Below are 22304 nucleotides of genomic sequence, written 5' to 3'. Positions count from 1 at the left end.
TAAGGATTTCAGGACCTGTATGCCCAGAAACCAGAACAGCATTTCACGGTATCACATTAAGGGGAAAATTTTTAATAATAATAAAAATATTGACCCTCAATACTCAGATAAAGAATATGCTAAGATAAAGTATATGCTAAGAGCGTATACGGAAACAGCTGTGTGAGACATGCTCAACGCAAAGCCTAATACGTCAAATGCTGACTGACAAGTGACCTGAATCCAGCAGCTGCACACAAAACAAGTCATGCTTTACTTCAACTCAATTTTTCTGTATGTTCTCTACTTTTGATTAATTAGAATGAATTAGCATCCTTTAAGACAGAAATGTCAGTTGTGCCATAATTAGTCTTTAGAGAAAGTGACTATAGACATTTTATTTATTAATTCAGGATAGCATGACACACCAATTCCAGATGAAACCTCGTAAGACAGACACAAGCCTGTATGCAGGCTCTTCAAGCCCTCACAGCACTGCTTCCTCACATGAAAACCTGCTTTGTTCTGCATGGGACAGACACTGGCTCAGACAGTTACCTGTTCAGGACAACTGCTGTGTATCTTCTTTCCACAAAAATAATTCCACATAAAATATTGGTAAATGGAGAAGGGAAATTTGTCTCTGGCTTTTCTTTTTCTTCAATTTCTTCATCATCATCATCATCCTCAGAATCACTCCAGGACACATAATTATCCTGATTCCTATTGTTGTACCACTCAACACTTTCAAACTGCTGTCGCTCATAGGGCTTGTATTTGCGCAGGATCTCGAGCAGTTTCATTACTTTAGGAGTCACATACTTCAGGTCAAGTGAGGCAGGTGAGAAGTGCTCTTCACACAGTGCATGTATTTTCCTCAGCAAAGTGTCTGTAAACAGTAAGAACTTCCTGTGCAGCTCCTCTTGCTCATGTTTGATGTACTTCTGCAGTTCTCTTACCATCATCCCGGCTACTTTGTCCGCACACCAGGGTCCCAGAACAACCAACACTGCACGGCAGTCTGAGAGTATCTAGGAGAAGAGTGAAGAAAGTCAAAAGCTGGATAATCATCATATACTTCAAACAACTGAACTTCAGCGGTCCTAAAGTGCTTCTTCAAAACCAATTTACCCCAACAGGAACACAGAGACGTTAATTCCCTAACATTAGAGGCATAGTTTAACAGCCTTCCCAACTTTCCTGTCACAGATCTATGCCTAGAATTATCTCCTTTTCTCCCAGTAAAGGCAATAAATAGCAGCTAAAATATGCAACTATGAGAGATTTTAAAAACTGACCTTTAGATGCAGGATTTGTAGAACTACAACTACATCATCTGGTCCCTACTAAGCCCTGTAAAGAGCTATGGAGTGCAGTAGTTCAGAAAAGCCCTACTCTTCAAAGACCAAAGTAATGTCCCTTCAATTGTACTCATGTTCCACATTCCCTAGTCATTCATACATATATTTTTCTATTATAATGAATATTAAAATGGAATGTTAGGAAGTATGGGTGAATTCTGCCAGGCTAGCACCAGCACTTTCCTCTACAAAGGCGGGACAGTTGTACACCACTGTGCACCGTCCCTTCTGGCTTCACTGTAATGAAAGCACTCAGTAAAATCCAGAATCTCACCTTGGAGCCTGTCCAGAGTAGCCCAACTTATAACTTCAGCTGAATTGAATAAAAATGTACAGCCAGGCTCTACATGTGGCATTTACCAGTGCTATATGCCGGCAAAGACATTGGATTGAAAATGAACTAAACAAGATTCATAGGATTTAAAAACCCAACCAAGGACAGGCACAGTGACACACACCTTTAATCCCAGCACTCAGGAGACAAAGGCAGGTGGATCTCTGTGAGTTAGGGGTCAGACTAACCTACAGAGTGAATTCAAAGACAACTAAAGATACATAGATACATAGTGAGACCCTGTCTCCAATAAACAAACAAACAAACAAACAGAACCCAACCTGGACATTGCAGTTAAAAACAAACAAACAAACAAAACAAAACAAAACAAAACAAAACAAACAAACAACAACAAAAAAAAAACACGAGAAATTCTGACCACATTTAAGAGAGCATTGATATTAAAAAAAAAAAAATCACTGCAAAGACCTACAGTGGTCACTAGTTGTTAAGCATCAATGACATCAGGATCACTGGAAGGGCTTCTCAACCTCGTTAGTCCTTTGGACACCCTCCTGAGACCAGACTCAGTAGGCCAGCAATGGGTCCCATAATTTTTACTTCCAACAGGATAAAGGCAGAGTGCTGCGGCTGCTGCTGCAGGTGTGGGGTATTCTTGTTACAAATGCTAGGAAATAGCAGAGGACACAGACCAAAAGTTCCAGCGGGAACTAACTCATCTGACCAAAAGCAAAGCAAAACAAAACAAACTGGACTCACTGCTTAAACAGGCATGATCCGAACTCCTAGTCCTGCAGGGAGGGTTATAACAAACCCAACCTTAACATGTGCTAGCTATCACATGTTCAAGGAAAACTGTCCAGTGCTAATAAGATAGTTTAAACTGAAATGTGTGGGAAAGAGCCTCAACAGAAGTATTCCTTCATTGCAGTGCTCAATGGAGAGACTCTGCACATACTTACTTGTTTGGAAATCAGAGTAGAATCTCTTTCCTTTGAATGTACAGATACATTACAATCATTGATAAAATTAAGTGCTTCTTCTAATTCCATCAGCAGTCTTTCATAAAGCCCACTTCTGTCAGTAAATGGTCCACAATCTACCACAATCTCACACGGCTGGGAAGTGTATCTTTAAAATCAGAAACAAGCTGTCAATATCATCAGTGAAAATGCATAACTGCTTTTTATAAAAATAAGGAAAAAAGATACTAAGAAAATGATTCTAAATGTTAGCAGTATGGTAGAATTTTAGGTACTTATTTTAATTATTATTTTTTCATATTTCTGAATTTCCCCACAGAAAATAAAACAGGCTTTTTGTTAAATAAATAACAAGAGATTTTCCTAAAGGAAACAGGAAAGAAAAGAATGCAAATTGGATGTTTACTACATTTCAAGTATGCTGGGAACTCTGTCTTAATCCAAACACAGGAAGGATTGAAAAAGAAATGAATGTCAGCAATATTAGGTAATCCCACCAAAGCAGAACCAACCACAGTCCTTCAAAGGCTCTTTCAGATAAAAAAAGTCCCTTGCCTTTTCCCCAAATGACCTTTGCATCATCCTTTAAAAAAATCAATACAACATTCTGATTCATTTACCTCCCCTATCTAGCTTATGTTTCTACTTAAAGCAAAAAGGCAGACTCACAGCATGCCTTCCTAAGTGGCACCTGGCTTTTCACTAAGTTAGGTGCAAGTCATCATTGTAAAGCTAAGGTTCAGAGAACTCTGTGAATAGATTTCATTGAAGTCCCAGAACTGGTTTTGTTTTGTAAGTTGACTGCCAAAACCAAACCAAAAATGTTCAAAATACTCAGTAATTATTTTTCAGCAACAGAACTGATCAGGAGAAGGCACAGGGAATGTTTTGTCATTAAATGTACAGCTTAACATATAATCTGAAAATTTTTATCTTTAGTTATTTTTTATTATAAGATGTGTGTGTCTATAAATGGGTATATACACAAATGCAGATGTTCAAGGCTGTGGCCTGACGTGGGTAGTGAGAACCAACTCGGGTTCTCTTGGAAGGGCAGCAATCACTCTTTAACTGCTGATCCATCTCTCCAGCCCACTATGTGAAATCTTTTTTAACACCTGCAAATCTCAACTGTAAAGTTTTTATTTATTAATTTATATGTTGTGTCTGTATGATGGTGGCAGGCATGTGAGAACTACAATGCAGAGTAGGAGGGCAACTTCATGAGGTCAGTTCTCTCTTTCCATCTTCATGACAGTGAAGAACAGTGCCATGTCACCCATTCTGCAGGAGGGACAGGAGCTTGGAAGGGATAGGACCCATGTATTTAACTCAGGCAGGTTTTTATCTGCTGAGTCATTCCACTGACTCTGTCAATATTAATGTATTTTTGTAAGGTAAACTGCCCATTTTCATTAATTTCTGATGTCATTCCTTGAATCCACTGTGTGTCTTTCACAAATCATGACAAACCACAAACACACATGGTGTGTGTGGACATCACAGCTGCTTGGCTGAGGGAAGTAACAGCCTATTCCAAGGGCCAGAAGATTCACTAGCAGTTTACCAGTAAGAACATTAGACTATTCGTGAATTGAATGTTGTATTTACATAACACATGTCCATACTCACTGCTTATTCCTGCTCACAGTAAGCCGTTTCCCTACTAACTTATATATGGTTTCTGTCTGAGTCTTCGCTGTTGCTGTTAGAAAGCAGCCCGACAAAAGGAACGTAAGTGGGGAAGGGGTACAGTTTAGGGATATTGTTTAAAGTGGCAGGAAAATCAGAACAGGAAGAAACTGAAGCAGCTGTTCCCATCACATCCACAGTCAAGAAACACTGGGTGCCTAGTTTCAGCTCACCTTCTCCTTTTTATTCAGTCCAGGACCCTAGCCCCAGGGGATGGTGCCACTTGCTTTTAGGCTGAGTCATCCCACCTTGATTAACTCAATTAAGACAATCTGCCAGAGACTTGTCTCCCAGGTAATTCTAGATTCTGCCAAACTGGCAATTTTCACTAACTGCTACAGCTCCTTTCCATAGAGGTAAACACAAGGATCAAGCTGTGTGCATGTGTCGCTTCCATGTCGATTAAGTTACAGAAGCTCAAAACTGTTTACTCTTCAACCAAGAAAACTTACAAAGCACAAACAGCATCTTTGTCATAAACTTGCAAAAAAAAAAAAACTCTTCAAAACAATAGGGTATTCTCAAATAGTTTAAAGTATACTGCTGAATTCTCTAAGAATCCTTCAATGTGCCCTGAGAGATGTCTAGATCAGAACACCAAGGCACACACTAATGGTGTCCTTTCCACTGAAGCTAAATGTCCCCAGTGTAGCAACACCAGGGAACGGGAAGGGCTGACTGACTGACAGTCTGGGTGACAACTGCTGTGAGGAAATATCAGACTAAAAGCGACTCGGGGAAGGGTTTATTTTGCTTACACATCTGTATCACAATTCATTGTCGAAGGAAGTCAGGACAGGAATCTGGAGGCAGGAGTTGATGCAGAGACCATAGAAGGGTGCTGCTTACTCGCCTGCCCCTCTGGCTTGTTCAGTCGGCTGTCTTATATAGCCCAGGACTACCAGCACTCAGGGTGGCACCTCCCACAATGGGTTGGGCCCTCCCCCATCGATCACTAAGAAAATGCCTTACAGGCTTGTCTATTTACAGCTCAATCTTATTTCTGGAGACATTTTTTTCAGTTGAGGTTCCCTTCTCTCAGGTAACTAAGTATAGCTGTGTCAAGCTGACATAAAACTAGCCAGCATACTCGCCCCACACAACACCATCACCGAAGGTGGCAGCAGCCCATCTGGGGCTCTCTGGAGAAACAAGGGTAGATAGATATTTGTGCTTGCTGGTAACTAACTGCGCTTAAAGCCAAGTAACTGAGAAGCACATACCTATCTAAGACCACCAGGTCAGTCGCAGTCTCAGCATTACTTTTAAGAATCTTCTCCAGTTTCTGAATCTTTTCTTCCAATTCCTCTGGATCACATTTTCCATTTAAAATGGAAGCTGTTAGTCCCAAAATTCGAGGGCATGATGGACAACTTTCACAGAGCTAGCATAATAAAAGACACAGACAGTAAGGACTTCCTCATGTAAGACCACAGCAAGAGACACTACCACATCTAAACACAGGAAAACTACTGGCAGCTACTAAAATCCACTTCTGTGAAAACAGCAGCATAATACTATAAATTATTATATTTTTGTTTGTTTAAAGATTTATTTTTCAAAAGGGCACATTTGGATACTGTAAAAAATATCAATTAATATTACAATGTTAAAAACATTACAGATTATAGATTAATGAAATTAGTTTTAAGATTTATTCATCTGTATACTAGAATCAAGTTCCCAATACTAGCAACGAATACCACTGTCCTTTGATTTTTTTTTTTTAAATACAGTATATAGGGCTGGAGAGATGGCTCAGCAATTAAGAGCACTGATTGCTCTTTCAGAGGACCCAGGTTCAATTCCCAGCACTCATACATCGGTTCACAACCATCTGTAACTCCAGTTTCAAAAAGACCCAACAGCCTCTTCTGGCCTCTGAGCATACCAGACACAAATGTACACAGACATAAATGCAGGCAAACTCCTATACATATAAAATAAAAAATCTTAAAAATTTAAAATTTAAAACTGTAATGCTCAATAGCTTAATAAACTTAATAATTTGATCATGAATTATTGAAGTTGATAAAGTCTAAAAACCTACCTTCATAATTTCTCGATAGGGGTGGTCTAGAATTGCAAGATGACACTCATCGAACACCAAAAGGTTAATGTCTGACAGTGATAAGTAACCATTTTTCAAAACATTCAAGGCGACATAGCAAGTCATAATGAGAACCTAAAATAAAACTGACATCAGTACACAAACGCTATTAACTTGCCTGGCTATCCCTCTACCAGAGACCACAAAGTCAGTATATGGAAGTAAAGATTATGAAATTCAGGGGTCAAAATTAAAGCAAAAAAATTTACATATGTAGAACATACATACAAACACTGGAACCAAGATGTATACAATGAAAATATGAGAAAAGATTATGAGGAAAAGTCCTTAGAAAGGGAGACCACACCCTCATGGTAAGTTACTAAATCGACATCAGGTTTCCCCAACCATAATTAAAAGATAAGACCTGTCAACCTAGTCAAATCACAAAAGAATTACACTGTTTTGACAGGGTTTTCTGAAAGATTATATATTCTTTGTACAGCCTACTGTTCTGTGGACAGGCTTTATAATTGGCTTCAATTCAATGTGAGGCATACTAGTGATTAGTAGGCTGTTGAATATTAGTTACAAAGCAGTCCTCAACCGTGTATACCTCCTAGCACAACACACAAGAAGCCCTTAGCGCATGCTAGCTACATGGAAACACGAAAGCAGAGGTCTCAACCAAGAAACTTCCAGTTTCAAAAGTACCTAACTCAAAAATACATTTTCTTCAAGTTCAAAATAAGTCACAGGTATTTGTGTTTTTCAAGCAAGTAAATAACAGCAGCTGTCTCTTTTTCTACCCACTGAATGACACGCACTCAGTAATTTATTGTTCATATTGGCTTCAGATGAACCTTACAGGAAGCGAACGAAAAGGTACTAGGAAAGTGTCATTTTCAAACTACCTCATATAGTGAAGGTTAATGCTTATCAAATCAAGAACTTGTAGGATCTATGCCGTGAAACGCCCTGCAGGTCTCACCTGGTGCTTAGTAAACTCTTGGCTCCATCTCTCTTTTGTCCAAGATGCATTGACTTCTAGGTTTGAATACTCCCCAACCTTGAGATCTGAGTGGGTTCTGACAGCTGAGACTTGTTGAGCAACCTGGTTTGCTGGTCACAAAGATAACATGTAAAAATAAACATTGTGCCCAATTGGTTTTCTGAACAATTACAAAATTATCAAGTTATACCTAGCCACCAGTTTTTTAAATGGCTAATTTAAAAATCATAGTTCCAAGATCACCCTCTAAAATCAGAGGATGGGACCTGTCTCTTCCTGCAGACATCCTCATACCCCCTTCACAACTGATTTCCTTCATCCTAAGACCTAAGTCCTTTTCAGGCTGAAGGGCACCAACATCCATCCCTCCTGCTCGCTTCAATGAAACCAGATCAACTCACCAAGATGTATTGTTCAAATCACACAATTATGATGAGATTGTCTTTTAAAAAACAAAAAGGGAGGTCATTTTGGGTTCACAGGTTGTGCTTTCACTTTGACATTCCCACATATATGAACATCAGACACTTAGTTTTTCTCAGCAGCTTTAAAGAAGATCTAAGTTTCTAAAAGTGCTGCAGCAAAACATAGGTTCCTATCTCTAGTCAGCCTTCAACCTGCTTTATGGAGATACCAAGAATGAAAGCAATTTTCACAACTTAGCCATCTCCCCAGAGCAAGTCTCATTAAAAGAAATGCTGAGTCTGAAAATTCAGAGAAATTCTACAGAGAAATAAAACGGTATTTTGGCTAGCAGGACTTCAGTAAGCTCATTACTTGTCAAACTCTCTTTCAAAAATTTAACTTAATACCCATAGAGATAGTCTGTTAAAATATAAAGTCTCATCCAATTTTCTCCTCGCATTTGGTAAATGTTTGATTACCAGAGTTGACGAGGAACACGGTCCTTTTTGCATGTGGGTTGAGGTCGCCCCTGATCTGATGGGCCAGCTCTTTGGTGAGCAGGACCGCGATGAACGTCTTCCCTGAGCCGGTATTCAAGCAGACAATGGTGTTATGGTCTAGAGCTGCTTCCAGCAGCTCAACCTGAAACATGGGAAAAGATCATACACTTAACTAGGCACCACATTTAAGAATTGGCTTTTGTTTTAAATGAGAATTTTCTCTGTTTTCTAAAATCTAAACCTGAAGACAACTTTACAAAAAGAAAACAATGTCTTCATATTTACTCAAGAATAACAGGGAAGTAAAATGGCTGTTAGACACAGCTGTGCTGCTATAAACATACATTAATATAACACTAACAATTACATTTAAGAATTATTTCTGCACATGTTAGTTCTCTAGAACAACACATATAACTGAACCTACACTAGGTATGTTTCAACAGCTCAGGGCTGAACACTTTCAAAACAATCTCCATTCCTATCCAGCTCATTAGGACTAATACATCCAAATGGATATAAAGGAACAGTGTGAACTGGGGGGAGTGGGGAAAGGAACTCGCAAACAGAACCAACACAACAAATCAATTACCCAGCAGATGTTAGAACAGAAAAGAACAATTAAGAACAAAAATGTTTTAAACAAGAAAATTAATCAGAAGAGGGAGGCTTGAAAGGGTAAATGAGTTTTATAAGTTGTGTCAACTCTGTACTAATTTATTCTACTTTAGTGAAAAATGCTCCAGTATTAGTCATTTCATTAGTACCTGGTATTTTCTTGGAGTATAAATGTTATCATGAATTGCTTCTTGTTGCCATGGCAGTCCAAAGAAAGGACCCATTGGTGAGGAAGCAGGGGTCATGAGCTGCAGGCCTGCCATGCTGAGGGGCTGCAAAGCAGGGCTTTTCATTCATCCAGTGTTTCTTTCATTGCATTTTGTTCTAGCACAGCTTACTATAAAAGGGAAAAAGAATACCATTACACAACCATGCGGGGTTAAAACAAAAGAAAGCACAGGAACAAGAGAGACATCAGACTACCACTCCTGAGAGTCTTTCCAGTTCTTCCTGTGGTTGGTTTGGTCTCTCTTGAGATCTGAGAGGACAGTTTTAAAAGTCAAGCAGTCTATGCTCAACCTAGCTATCCTATACCTAGAAGTTTGTCTAAAGAATAAACCAGGCAACTGCACAAATATAAACACATCAATTTGTACTGCTACATTACTGGAAAATAAGAACAGCCTTTAAACTAGTAGAAAATCATAGTAACTTTAGCTATCTAAAGGTATTATCAAAGAATCTATCGCTATTTTTGGCAAAGAGCAAAGCCCAGAATAAACCCTTAAGAGACAATGAGTACCATATGATGCCTTGTTAAACATATACATGCATGTAAGCATGTAAATATACACATTATATTGTGAAGTACAAACATAAAAATATCTCTTTATAAGTTTTCTAACATTATGTTGACAAAAGAATAAGTCAACATACAGGCAGGTACTAAAGATGCAAACACCTGACCTGGTTACATCGTTTTCTTAAAAGGGGTGTTGTGCTTAACTGACGATCTACACCTGCATAGCTAAAACTATCCTTAGACATGTATATTTAAAATTATACATACCCCTGATACACTAAACGCATGACATTCTCTTCCATGTCATCTAAGCACTCTCCCATTCCAGAAGTAATTTTCCCTATGTAAGCCAGCAAAATAAAAACTGATCTTTTAAAAATCATGTGTGTTTATGTGTGTGCTAGTGTGTGCAACTGTAGTGGCCACAGGACAACACTGGATGCCATCCTCCAGTACACTCATTTTTTGAGACAGGGACTCTTGCTGAAACTGGAACTCACCATCAGCTACACTGGTGTTATAAAGCACTGTCATCTGAGCATAACGGCCACCATTCTCACCAAAACAGCCGTGACTACTTGTGATTTCCCCAAAGCAGATCTTACTGAGTGCTGGCCTTCCCTCATAGAAGGAGCAGGTGAGGAAGGTTGGTGGATACTTCCAGCTGCACGCCTCCTACACCTCCTGCCATCTGTACAGAATCCTGCTCTAATTACGCATGGTCTCATGACCTCAGGAGGTCTAGAGTGGAAAATTAACAGAAGAGGAGACCCCATCTATGTAGCTGTAAGAAGCTACCATCCATGCTGGGGTAAGAATTTCCAGTGGTGTGTCTGCTTTGCAGTCACCCACTCTCCTCTAAGTGACCCCTCACCAATGCTTTGTAAATAAACACAATAAACTCACAGGTTTCCCCCAAGTTGGACTTGGGTGGAGTTGTATTTTGGTTTGTCACTGGAGCCCTGGAATGAAGGGACAAAAATCTCAAAATAGTTGGCATAGTCTACAGGATCATAATAACTGGCTGGTCACCAATACCTCAGGATCTGTCCAACTCTACATGTAACTACCACATACACAAAACCCATCCTACTACCAGTTCAGATTACAGATAAGCATGGTGCCTGGCTTTTTACACAGGTGCTTGGGATCAAAAGAACCAGCTCCTCATGCTCCCACTGCAAGTACTATACCAACTGGGCTACCCATCCCCAGGCCAATCTTTCTAAAAGTTTCAACCAGAACAGAAGACAAGGATGTCAAGACTCTAGGGGAAAGCCGATCACTAGCTCCCCTTGGATGAGCAGAATATACTGATCCTGCACTTGGAACGTTTACCCCTCCTTTGCTCTTACCCCTACTCCACTAATTGCAATGGTATTCACTATTACTCTATGAGACCAGAAAAGAAGCCAGTTCTTCAGTTTTCTAAAAACCAAACATTTTACTTGCCAGTCTCTTTCATAATGAGGTACAACACTGCACATGTTTCAGAAATCAAGATGGCATAATTCAGTACACAGCCTATTCAAGGTACTGTTGTAAGGAAGCAGCACAGGTACTAAGGATCTTGGTAAGACAGCTTGTCCACACACCAACAAACATTATCATTCTTACTATTCTTACTATGTTTTTCAAAGGAAGGAGACATGAAAGGAGTGAGTACGTACTTTTGGAGAAACTATCAGGCAAATACCACCATCACCACCCCCCACCACACACACATCACTCCCCCCCCCCCCACACACACACATCACTACCATCATCACCATTATTGGATCAAAGAAACCATATTCCTCATGGGAAATAATCAACTCACTTTCTACTGGAATCAAAGTCTAACATCCATTCCCTGCACCCCACCTGACACACATAGTTCCCAATTCCACAGCACACAGGACTCAAGAACCTCGCATGGAAGCCAAGTTCACCTAGCTTCTAAAGATCAAGAGGCCACCCTGAAGGCCTACCAACTAAAGCAGGGCTTTCCTGAGCTTGCGACCACTCTATGATAGCTACTTCACAATCACAGCTGATCTAGAAACCTTGCCCTTAAGCCTGGTACCACACTTTTTCACTCAGCACATCAAGGCACTGTGGAAAATTTCAACAAAACTAAGTCCTGGGGAATGGGAATCTAAGAGGAAGGAGAAAAGACAGCAACAATGAAAACAGCCAACAGTCTTTCTTTCACTTCCAAATACTTTGCACATGAGACCAGCAGCTCCCCCGTCTAGAACACTTCTCAGATAAACAAGTTTAATAACAATCTACAAAAATGATCCACAAAGCAAGTAGTATGCTCCCACTTTTTAAAGCAGAAGAAAACTATTTTTCAAAACTCAGTATCATAAAATACAAAAGAAACTATGAAAATATACCACAGCAAAGACAACTGAAAGAGACAGGCAACAAAACATATTAACTGATCTCGGGAAGATCTCAGACTGACAGCTTTTCACGACGAAACTGGCTATACTAAAGGAATGTGACAGGACACACACAGTGAACTGACTGTCACAGTCAGCTAGTCTGCACGCCCACAGCTCCTATGTTCTGGTATGGTGAGAACACTAAGAAACCACACAGAGCAGGTTAACTATACAATGCATACAGTATTGCCAACTGTAGCCCACTGGCTATTAGATCTCTAGAACCTACTCCCCGTAACTGAAATGTTGTGTCCTTCAATCAACATTTCTTCAGTTCTCCCACGCTCTACACTTGTCACCTATGCTCTCACTTTGTCCGAAGAACTCTGTTTACTAGACCTCACATGTAAGAGGGTCTGAAGTATTTGTCTAAGCCTGGTTTGTTGCACTTAATGTAATAGCCTCTCTGTATAGTGAGGTTATCACAACGGTCAGCATTTCCTTCTTTATCATGATCAAATATTATTGGGGGGGGGGCATCTGTCTGTCTGTGTATCCAATCTTGTTGACAGACACTTAGGCTGCTTCCGTATTTTAGCTCCTGTGAATACACTACAATAAACATACCAAACAGACACCTGCATTTAAGAATAAGTTTTAATTCTAATCACATTAATAAAGGAATTACATAAAAGATATTAATGAAGAGGTCTTTTACACTACAGAAAACAACAGTGTTAAAAGACCCTGAAGGTGATAATTTGACTACATGTATGTCAGAGGATAGCCATATTCTTAGGAAGGATTCACTAAAGTACTTGTGGACAAAGCATGTCTGGAAATTAGTCTCAAATAGTCACTAAGCAGAAGCCATACAGATACAGACAAACTAACAAAGCAAGTAACTAAATGGGTAAAACATGTATTTGTTATCCTATTCTAATTCTTGCAACATTAGAATTTTCTCTGAGTAATATTCCTAGTGTCTCAGGGGTGGGGGGCTGTGTATGGGTGCAAGTGTGCGCTCCCACCTGCTGACAGATGCAAGAACAGCTTTAGTACTGTGACTGTTGTGAACAATGATGCAGAAACATTCAAGTTAAAGTTATTATCATTCAGAGATCTGACTTCACAAGGGATAGTACTGGGTCCTTTTTAAAAAATTTATACTGTAATATAATACAAGTAAGTACTTCGTTTCTGTTAGAGACAACAGGTAACTCTATGAATATCACTCACTAGCCACTTTGTACTTTTTTCCCAAATAAGAGACTGCCTAGCACTATGTATTCTCAAACAGCTGCTCATCAAAGTTGTCAAGGCTGGGTTTCAGACTTTCTATCTTTCTGCCAGTCACCTAGCCCTCAGCCCATGGCACACGCCTCTCTTTAGGCTAGGAACTGGTTCATGCTAATCCAATGACAAAAAGTTTGGGCCTTTTAGTCAGTGGCTGAAAAGCAACTCTTCCCCTCAAACATGGTACAAGAAACACTAGTCCTGTGTCCTGCTGAAATCATTTGACAGTCATGAAAAAACGTACTTCCAACAGTAACAATAAAGAAACTTAGTCCCTGGTAACATCAATGAGCAGTTCAATCAACCTCAAAGCCCAACATAAAAACATCTCTGCCAAAAACATAAGCCAATAAATTCCCTTACTATTCAAGTTAACGTCGAGTTGAATTTTATGCAACTCTGAACTAATAATAGTGTAAATCACCATTAGTGCTTTTACTATAAAAGATCTAGAACGAAAAAAAAGAGAAAAGAATAGAAATAAAGGTGGGAGAGAAGAAAGAAAAAAGGAAAGTCAGGGACAAACCAAAAAGAAAGCCATCAGACTAGAAACCTCAAGTCCCAGGTCTGTGACCAGATCACAAGCTAAGAGCTTCATTTACAGTACAACATTCAGAGTACAGCACAACTCAGTGAGAGACCAAGATGACGTCCATCTAGCAGCTTCCATGACTTCTAAAGGTTAGCCATTCTCTCCTTATTTATCCTTATGAATATGGTTTAAACTTTCTGCAATAAGTAAATCTTCTTGAAACTGCTAATAGCCAAAAACTAAAGTATTCTTCTAAAACTTTAAGGCACTTTTTATTCTTAGCTTTGAAATCTCTACTCTTGTTTTAAAATGATTGATTAGCCTGCCCTTGAGTGCAGGAGCTGTGTGTTTCTTCCTGTCCCACTGTCCTAACCCACAGCTGGGACACAATGAACAAACTAAGCAACTCTGTAGAAAGCCAAGCCAGCTGAGTGGCACAAGCAGCTTTTTCTCTGATTTTTAGAACATAACCATTTTACATACACGCACAGACACAGCCTCTCCTCCCTCTGTTCTTCCTGGAACACAGGCTCCCTCAGAACAAGATATGGGTTCCATTTTTCTGTATATATTAAATCTGCTGTTCTCGTGTTTCGTGTGTGTGTGTGTGTGTGTATGCGTATAGAACTGAGCCACAGATTCATAAATGGCAACACAACAATGTAAAGAACACAATCATGGGCAAGTCAATGTATTTTTATTGGTTTGGAAATAAACTGCTACGATCCTTGATGGTGGAGGATAGGATTTTACAAGGAGGTGGAAGACTGAAAGTGAACCCTTCCAATTATATTTTCCATAAGGTCAGAATATTTAAATTAATTTTTATTCATTTTATGTACAGTGGCTGGCCACAGTAAAACACTTTCTATTTAAGGAAAGCAAACCCAAAATTAAAACATCAATAGGTAACTTAATCATATAATACCAGAAAAACCTATAATTTTGCCAATTTTTACTTTCTTTAGCATGTTTTAATTGCTTTTTTAAAAACCATAAGTGAAAGGCTAAGAATCTGATGATACATAAGAGTTTGAGCTGGGCAGTGGTGGCGCATGCCTTTAATCCCAGCACTTGGGAGGCAGAGGCAGGCGGATCTCTGTGAGTTCAAGGCCAGCCTGGTCTATAAGAGCTAGTTCCAGGACAGACTCTAAAGCCCCAGAGAAACCCTGTCTCAAAAAACCAAAATAATAATAATAATAATAATAATAATAGTTTAAGACTCAGGGATGAATCACATTAACTTCTTGGAAGAACCAAAAGATTAACTACAAGTGACTATTTTCAATTACAGGTTTTCAGTTTTTTCATCAAATAATCTATCCTTGTAACACTGGAAAGCTGTATGCCAGCTCTGGTAGGTTACACACTTAACAGTATTTACTGAGACTGGGGTATAATGCGGGGCAGAGCACTTACCTAATACAAAGCAAGGCTTTGATTCAATACCCAACACCACAAGAACAAAAGCCAAACGAACATAAAGAACAATGTAATAAAACACAAAAATAAGCCCTTGTCCTCTTTCCACAGACAACAACCCAGCTTTACCGTTTTAATGTCTGCGACCTCTGTGTTGCTGCTGTCTGAACTGCATTCTGACATTGTGAGAGTTTATTGGAAAACCACAGCATGCCCAAGCTTCTGCTCTAAAACAAAGGTAGAAACAGTCAAGAATAAGATTCCTGTAAATGGAGGGCACACACCAGAGTCCCACTCAGATGAGGAGCTGAATAACAGGCCATTAGTTTGTATCAACTTTTAAACAAAAGACATTTGGGATATCTTATGTCAAATCTTCTTCTAAAACAAAGAACAGAGAGTGAGTGGAAACAAAGGCAAACCTGACCTACTGAGAGAAAAACTATGTCCAAACTCCAGGAAAGATTTCAAAATATATGTGACCCAAACGTTAACGATTACACTTTACATATTACAGAGAAACAAAAAAAAAATAATGATGCATTTACTTCCTAGGTCCCCATTTACAAAAACAAATAAAGATCATCAGAAGAGGTAATTGGCTGAGAAATCAAAATAGCTATAGTAAGTCTTTAGTGTGTGCATGAAATCTAACTCCAATTTAACAAATGAAATTAAAAACAAGCTCTAAAGACGGTTAAACCTGTTCTATCCACTTTTCATCAAATTGATTTATATATAAGACAATTCAAGACTAAAATTGACAATGCTAGGATTGGGAAGAAATTTAAATCTGGAGATGCCTTTCCTAAATGATTATTATGATTCAAAAACAAAGGAAGCATGAGGAATTGATATGAAAACCTTAACGCAATCAACAAACACTGATCTTAGTTATGACACTGGGTTTGAGCTCGCTAACTTATACCATCTACACTACCATCATGCAGGTAAACCCTCATTTTGTACACTTTTTTTTTTGCTAGCTAGCTGTTAATAAATTAGATTAGGACGGCCTAAATACTACATTAATAGATATATATTTACCTCGAAATGCTGACTCTAAGTTCTTTCAGAGTTTCCAAGTCTGTATTTATGCATACCCTAGGTAACCTAAAAGCAATCAGAGAGAGTATTTTAGAAGAGCAACTCATTTTAAAAAAAAGTTAAGAAATTGACTAGTTAACAAATTAGCTACATTATATTTAATATCAGAATAAAATCCTTCATAAATCTGCTAAAAGACAAGAAAACAGTACACGACTGAAATATCTGCCTGTTAAAATCTGTATTACATTCTAATACAACTGTAAAAAAGAAGGAAGTTTGTTATGCAATCCAGTTAGATACAAGGGAAAGCTCTTGGCACAGCACAACAAATTTTCCTAGTAAAATCTGCCTGTGAGCCTACTAAATGAACACTATGACAAATCTACAGTACCGCATGTCTTTCTACCTCCCAGCATGTCTGTCTCCCAAGGTTACCTCATCCTTCACTGGATTTTTAATCACATTATATAGGCCACCCAGTAAGATGCAAAAACCATGCATAGCAACACGGGTGGTAGAAACACAGTTCATGAACAAAGCTGTATGAACAACTTCTGAGACCTTGTGAGAAAACTCCAAGTAAACAAGAGTCTTCTAATCTCTGTTCCTCCATAACATGGGCTGTTCTTGGACGTGCTTTCATGCCTCTCCCAGGTACATAGGCTAGGAATGAGTTCATTTTAGATTATTCATTACTGGCTATAGATATTTGTTTAGATGCCTCTATGGGAAAGAACATGTTTTGCTACCTGTGGCTTGACCTTGTGTTTGAACACCTTACTCATGTGACTATTCTTAACTCTCAGAGTATAAATTGTCTGATGCTCTGAATAAAGTTTGCTATCACATGAAACTTCAGTCCTCATTTATTGGCTCCATTCTCCCAAGTCTTATTGCCTCTAGAAGGTGGTAAATAATGTTTCAGACCTGCCTGTTTCCAGCAATGCTCTAACCAAAAGTCAAGTCAACCAGTACAGGATTATCTGTTTCTCTAGTTACATCATCACTAGGCAATCTATACACACACAGAAAGCCCATTTGACAAGTACAGGATAGTAACTTATGTTGATAATTAAAAAGTTAAGTTGCTATCTCCAAAATCCTGTTTCACAAGTCTTTAAGATAAGCTCTAAATGATACTAGGTTTTAAAATAAACCAAAAACTCCCATTAGCAACCATCTCAGCAGTGTGCCCAGTTAGAAACAGACAGTTCTTCCATTCCTAGTATGAATTTTCGAGGCAAACTAACAGAATCTCAGAGATTCTGTCACTACTAACTTTATAGATTTATGTCACATTCATCCTACTCTTGAGCTCCTAATATACAGCTTCCATAAAGCCCCTGGTAAGCAAGAGAGGGGCTCAGCATGAGCATTACAGCACTGACATGCAGTCCAACTTGTAAGCACTGAAAAGTTCCCAGCAACAGATGTGCTATGGGGAATCCAAACACCTATAGCAAGCTAGCCTAGACAACACCAGCTCGGGAGCCCAAGTGACAGCTTGGCATGGGGTAAAGAGAATTACACCTTAGAAATAAGAAGAAACCCTTTTTCCTTTGTTTTTCAGTATTCTCTTATCCTTCCCCTTCAATGTGCAGAAACTCAAGCCTCAAGTTCCCTAACTACAGAAAGCTACCCCCAGAGCCTAAACGACATCTCTGAAAATAGTACAAGGTAGAGAACAACCAGTTTCCTAGGAAGAGATAGGCCTAATTTGTCACCTGACTCCAATTTATAAAACTGACCTCTCATCATCAAGCCAGAATACTAGAAAGTTCATCTCCAAGGAAAGGTCTTCGACCTGTGGCCAGTCATTAACACTTGGGCTACCTGTTGACCATAAGTCCTAAAACAGGTATCAGCTATACTGTACCAGACATAAGACATATAGTAAGAGGCCAGAGTCTTGTTTATGGTAGTGTGGCTCAGTATATATATAGTCTCTTCTTCCTTTTCTATTGGTCACATAGGTTCTATTATATAGTACCTGTTCTCAACTCCAACAGAAGTTTACCACAAAAGAATGTTGTCTGCCTTGTAACAAATGAAGTTTGCTCATAGAAGTCGCCACTGCCCATGCCTTGCTTACGGATTCTGAGCTACCACAGCATCAGTTCTTGGGACTTCTTGCTTCCAGTTTCTGGGTTTGGATTTATAGACACCACTTAAGTACATAAAGATCAACGTTCTTCCTGTCTTCAGAGCTGGCCTTGATGCACTCCAGCCTACTTTAATGTTGTTCAAAAATGAAACTGTTTCCTTTTTCTTCTACCTCTGTGCAGAGAATTTCTGTTCTGTTTCTCCAACATGGCTTTAAACCATTTTAAACACAGTCCAATTCTCAAGAACAATTCATGCCAAATAGTAAATTTCATTTCTTAGAACTTAAGGACTCGAGAAACCCTAAAACATGTTCCTCAACAGCACAGAGAGAGAAAGTTTAAAAATAAGATGGAACTACTAAAATAGGCCAACACTTGCTCTATTAAAAAGGAACTCACACATCCAATGGTCAGTATTGGTTAAAACCCTTCCTAAATCCCTTCCTCTTCTAAGTTTAGTCAGGACAATGTCTCAGCTGTCCTTAGGAAGGCCCAAGTCAAATCGAGGCTCTGGTCTCTTCACACTAATGGAGTCAGCCATTAGGCACCATGAATGTGAATGATGTAGAAAGTAATCTTTCTCTTTTTTTGGTATCCGAATCCAGCAAGAGACACATCAGATAGGTCAAAGTGTATGCATATCAAGCCCCAATATCCCTTGAACACTGTTTCCTGGTCCAAAAAGCAGGAACATGTATTAGGATGAAACAAGAGCTTAAGCTTGGTAAAGCAAACACAGGAACTATACTTCTTAACCTAAATTTTTAAAGAATTCTTAAACACTTAAAATATAATTAAGATTCAATACAGAAAATACAACCTTGTGTGCAACATAAAACACAAGATTTTACATATCATTTTCAGCCAGATTAACCTCAAGAAAACACAAATTCACAAAGGAGATAAATATACACCACCTTTAAACATGCCACTGTGACCCCAAGATTATTTTAAGTTCAAGGCATTAAGAAGCAACAGATTCAGGAAAAGGTCTCTCTTTACCCTTTCTACCAAAAACTAAGGTATAAATCCCTCCAGTCTGCTCCAAAGGGAAGAGATCAAGTCCTATACCTAGCAGACAGAGATGGCCCCATGACAGTCTGGACGATCAAACTTTACCAAACAGCTTTCAGTTTCCACTAGTTCCTTCTAGATACTTCTAGATACCTCCTACAATTTTCCAGCCCTAAAGGCCCAAGCCTCCGTTCCTCTATTTCACACTTTATCACACTTAGCTATGACTGTAAATAAATCAGGCTGGCTGACCAGTGGGTTCTGGTGAGCTCTCTGTCTCTGCTCTCTTTAGCTTGGTGCTTACATGGAGGCACGGGCACACCCAGTTCTTCTGTGGTTGATGGGGGATCAGAACTCAGGTCCTCACGCAGGGCCAGTAAGGGTTCTTACCCAAGAGCCATCTCCCCAATCCCATTTAGTTTTTTATTTACTGCTTAGTTTTTTTCTTCTTTATTTTCATTTTACATATATTGTGTTTTGCTTGCATGTAGTCACTCCATCTTCACAGCAGGCACACTGACTGCCAATGATGTAGAAAGCAACCCTTTTATTTGGGGGCCAAAGCATTCTTTGGAGTTTCACTTTGTGTGTAGGGGTGAGTGTGTGTGTGTGTGTGTGTGTGTGTGTGTGTGTGTGTGTGTGTGAGAGAGAGAGAGAGAGAGAGAGAGAGAGAGAGAGAAACCAGGTGTCCCTAAAAATAATAGTATCAACACCATTTTTAAGATTTTTTTCCCCCCAAAACTGCTCTTTGTCAGATTATCTGAAGACTCCAACTATCAAATCTAAGAGAGTAGACGTAAAGTTTCCTCCTCTCTATTCCCAACTACCCAGTCATCATCAACATGATGATGAAAATCAGACAAATTAGGAAAATGGTACATAACAGGAAGTAAAATTAAGCAGTTTTGTACCTACTAGTTCTCTAACCAAATCGGAAAGCTCCTGGTCAGTCCAGTGAGTGCCCTTGTGGGCTGGGCTGGAGAGATAGCTCAGATGGCTCAGCACTGGCTGCTCTTCCAGAGGACCGAGGTTCAATTCCGAGCAACCACATGGCAGCTCACAGTTGTTTGTAACTCCAGTTTCTGATGGCCTTTTCTGACCTCCATGGGCACTGCATGCATGTGGTGCACAGACATACGTGCAACAAAACACAGTACACATAAAATAAAGAAAAAAGCAATAAATTAAAAACTAAATGGGGTCAGGGAGATGGCTCCTGGGTAGGAACCCTTGCTGGCCCTGCATGAGGACCTGAGTTCTGATCCCCGGCAACTGCAGAAGAGCCAGGTGTGTGGCCGTGCCTGCATGTAAGCACCAAGCTAAAGGGGGCAGAGACAGAGAGCTCACCAGAGTTCACTGGCCAACCAGCTTGTCAAGAAAAGGTGTGCTCCTGAGCTCCTGGTTCACTGAGAGACTGTTTTAAAGGGACAAGGCAGAGAGTGACAGAGCAGGACAATGGACATCTTCTTTTGGTGTCTGCACTTGCACACCCATGCCCACAGTCATACACACAGAAAAAGAAACAATGGCAATCAAATGGGTAAGTTTTAAAATTTTAAAATACAAGATAAAATAGAAATAGGGAATACCCAAAATAACCACAGTATGTAAGATAAATACATAAAGAATCTATCAACTATTTTTAGTGACTCTATATTATAGTAAGACAAACCTCAAACTAAAAACTGAAAGATTAAGGAAGAAAAAAATTGGATGATGAGTGTCAGAATGCAAACACCACTCTCTTTAGACTGCTAAAAAGAGCACAGGACAGATGTAGACATTTCTACTTTTACTTGCCATAGCTGTCAATATTAAAACAAAAAAAAAACAAAACAAAAAACCTGAGTGTGGTCTGATACACCATTGCTATCCCTAATAGCCCATCCCTCAGCTACATGTCTAAGAAAAAGAGCAAATGAGAAAATATTTTGGCAAACTATGGTTTGGTTTTCAAGAAGCAACCTAGTACACCCATTGAGGAGGACAGACTATAACAGACAAAATGTGCATGTCATGACGTCAACCTAGTACACCCATTGAGAAGGACAGGTTATAACAGACAAAATGTGTATGTCATGACGTCAACCTAGTGCACCCATTGAGAAGGACAGATTATAACAGACAAAATGTGCATGTCATGACGTCAACCTAGTACACCCATTGAGAAGGACAGGTTATAACAGACAAAATGTGTATGTCATGACGTCAACCTAGTGCACCCATTGAGAAGGACAGATTATAACAGACAAAATGTGTATGTCATGACGTCAACCTAGTACACCCATTGAGAAGGACAGGTTATAACAGACAAAATGTGTATGTCATGACGTCAACCTAGTACACCCATTGAGAAGGACAGGTTATAACAGACAAAATGTGTATGTCATGACGTCAACCTAGTACACCCATTGAGAAGGAGGACAGATTATAACAGACAAAAATGTGTATGTCATGACGTCAAATGAAAATGTAGTTTTTTAACTACAGTTTATCACTAAGACCTGCATGGGTGTTAGTTAAACCTAGAGAAAGAAAAGGGATGGAGAGGAGATGTCACCTAACACTGAAGACTGACTACTACTACCACACGTGATGGCCTTGTTTACATTTGCAATTCCTCTACAAGTTGAGTATGTATTATTTCAGAAGTGGAGAATAAACTTTCAAACCGGGTGATCTGTAAGAATACAACAGTTAAAGATCTGTAGGAACACAAATTTGATTAAAAACAAAACAAAAAATTCTTAAACCACTGAGTGTAGTAAAATTTATCCTTGAATTTGTCATTCACAATCTCATTTTATGCACTTCTCTAAAAGCCCAAGAAAATTCTAGAGTTTTTCTAAATTTGTAGTATAAATGATCTTTGTTGT

At 39.2% G+C, this 22304-nt stretch overlaps 1 protein-coding gene across 5 annotated transcripts in view; it reads right to left on the bottom strand.

Moving 5' to 3' along the window:
• Dicer1 (dicer 1, ribonuclease III) overlaps window positions 1-22304 on the bottom strand; it is a 71182-nt gene that overhangs the window by 37169 nt on the left and 11709 nt on the right. For 3 of the 5 annotated variants that reach the window (XM_085697883.2, XM_085697886.2, XM_087911534.1), the window contains exons 2-10: window positions 16307-16372; window positions 15389-15486; window positions 9045-9232; window positions 8257-8419; window positions 7352-7482; window positions 6361-6495; window positions 5534-5694; window positions 2598-2766; window positions 538-1010 (exon numbers count right to left, since the gene is read on the bottom strand). In XM_085697883.2, the coding sequence (XP_085554009.2) occupies window positions 538-1010; window positions 2598-2766; window positions 5534-5694; window positions 6361-6495; window positions 7352-7482; window positions 8257-8419; window positions 9045-9188 (1376 nt within the window). In that variant the 5' untranslated portion in view covers window positions 9189-9232; window positions 15389-15486; window positions 16307-16372. Of the gene's footprint in view, window positions 1-537; window positions 1011-2597; window positions 2767-5533; window positions 5695-6360; window positions 6496-7351; window positions 7483-8256; window positions 8420-9044; window positions 9233-15388; window positions 15487-16306; window positions 16373-22304 lie in introns of those variants that run through there. The other 2 variants (XM_085697885.2, XM_085697884.2) reach the window with 2 other exon arrangements.

This window comes from Myodes glareolus, chromosome 11, assembly GCF_982192425.1.
Source record: "Myodes glareolus chromosome 11, mMyoGla1.1, whole genome shotgun sequence".
Lineage (NCBI taxonomy): Eukaryota > Metazoa > Chordata > Mammalia > Rodentia > Cricetidae > Myodes > Myodes glareolus.
Note: the sequence above shows the minus strand (reverse complement) of the source record. Positions and strands in the feature narration are given on the sequence as shown.